Here is a 555-nt window from a genome sequence, read left to right on the forward strand (position 1 = left end):
CGCCCGAATGTCGCTGGTTCAGGCCCCTGACGCGGGAGTGCTCTGTGGGCCTGTGGCAGCCTGCTGCGGGGGGGAGGGCACGGGCAGCGTTGGGCTGGACAGAGGGAAGGACCACGGGGAGGGAGTGTGCTGTGGCCGTGGAGCTCTAAGCGAGGGAAACGGGCAGATTTACCCCACTGCAGGAATCCCCTGGCTCCTGGTCACTGAATGAACGGGGTCTGGGGTCCCTTGGCAGTGTAAGGTGCTTTAGCCTTGTGTCACCCTGGGGAGGAGAGCCCTGGGGCGGGGCTGGGTGTGAATGTCACCCTGGCTGTCTCAGTGTTGCCACTCTCTTCCCCACGCTGTGGATTTGGGAGCTCTGTGGTCCCTGGACCCGTCACGCAGAGCTGAAGGAGGCAGGATGGGGCAGAACAGGCTCGGGGGCTGTCCCAGGCACAGGCTGGCTCTCGGGGGCTGTCCCAGGCTCTCGGGGGCTGTCCCAGGCTCTCGCCGGCTCTCGGGGGCTGTCCCAGGCTCTCGGGGGCTGTCCCAGGGCACAGGCTGGCTCTCAGGGGC

At 67.2% G+C, this 555-nt stretch overlaps 1 protein-coding gene across 1 annotated transcript in view; it reads left to right on the top strand.

Moving 5' to 3' along the window:
- Positions 1-7: 7 nt before the first annotated feature.
- LOC106632074 (E3 ubiquitin-protein ligase RNF19B-like) overlaps positions 8-555 on the top strand; it is a 6,029-nt gene continuing 5,481 nt past the window's right edge. Inside the window, exon 1 of the mRNA XM_014311141.2 lies at positions 8-124. Within this exon, the coding sequence (XP_014166616.1) occupies positions 8-124 (117 nt within the window). The remainder of the gene's footprint in view (positions 125-555) is intronic.

Source organism: Geospiza fortis, unplaced genomic scaffold (genome assembly GCF_000277835.1).
Source record: "Geospiza fortis unplaced genomic scaffold, GeoFor_1.0 scaffold1103, whole genome shotgun sequence".
In the NCBI taxonomy this organism is placed as follows: domain Eukaryota; kingdom Metazoa; phylum Chordata; class Aves; order Passeriformes; family Thraupidae; genus Geospiza; species Geospiza fortis.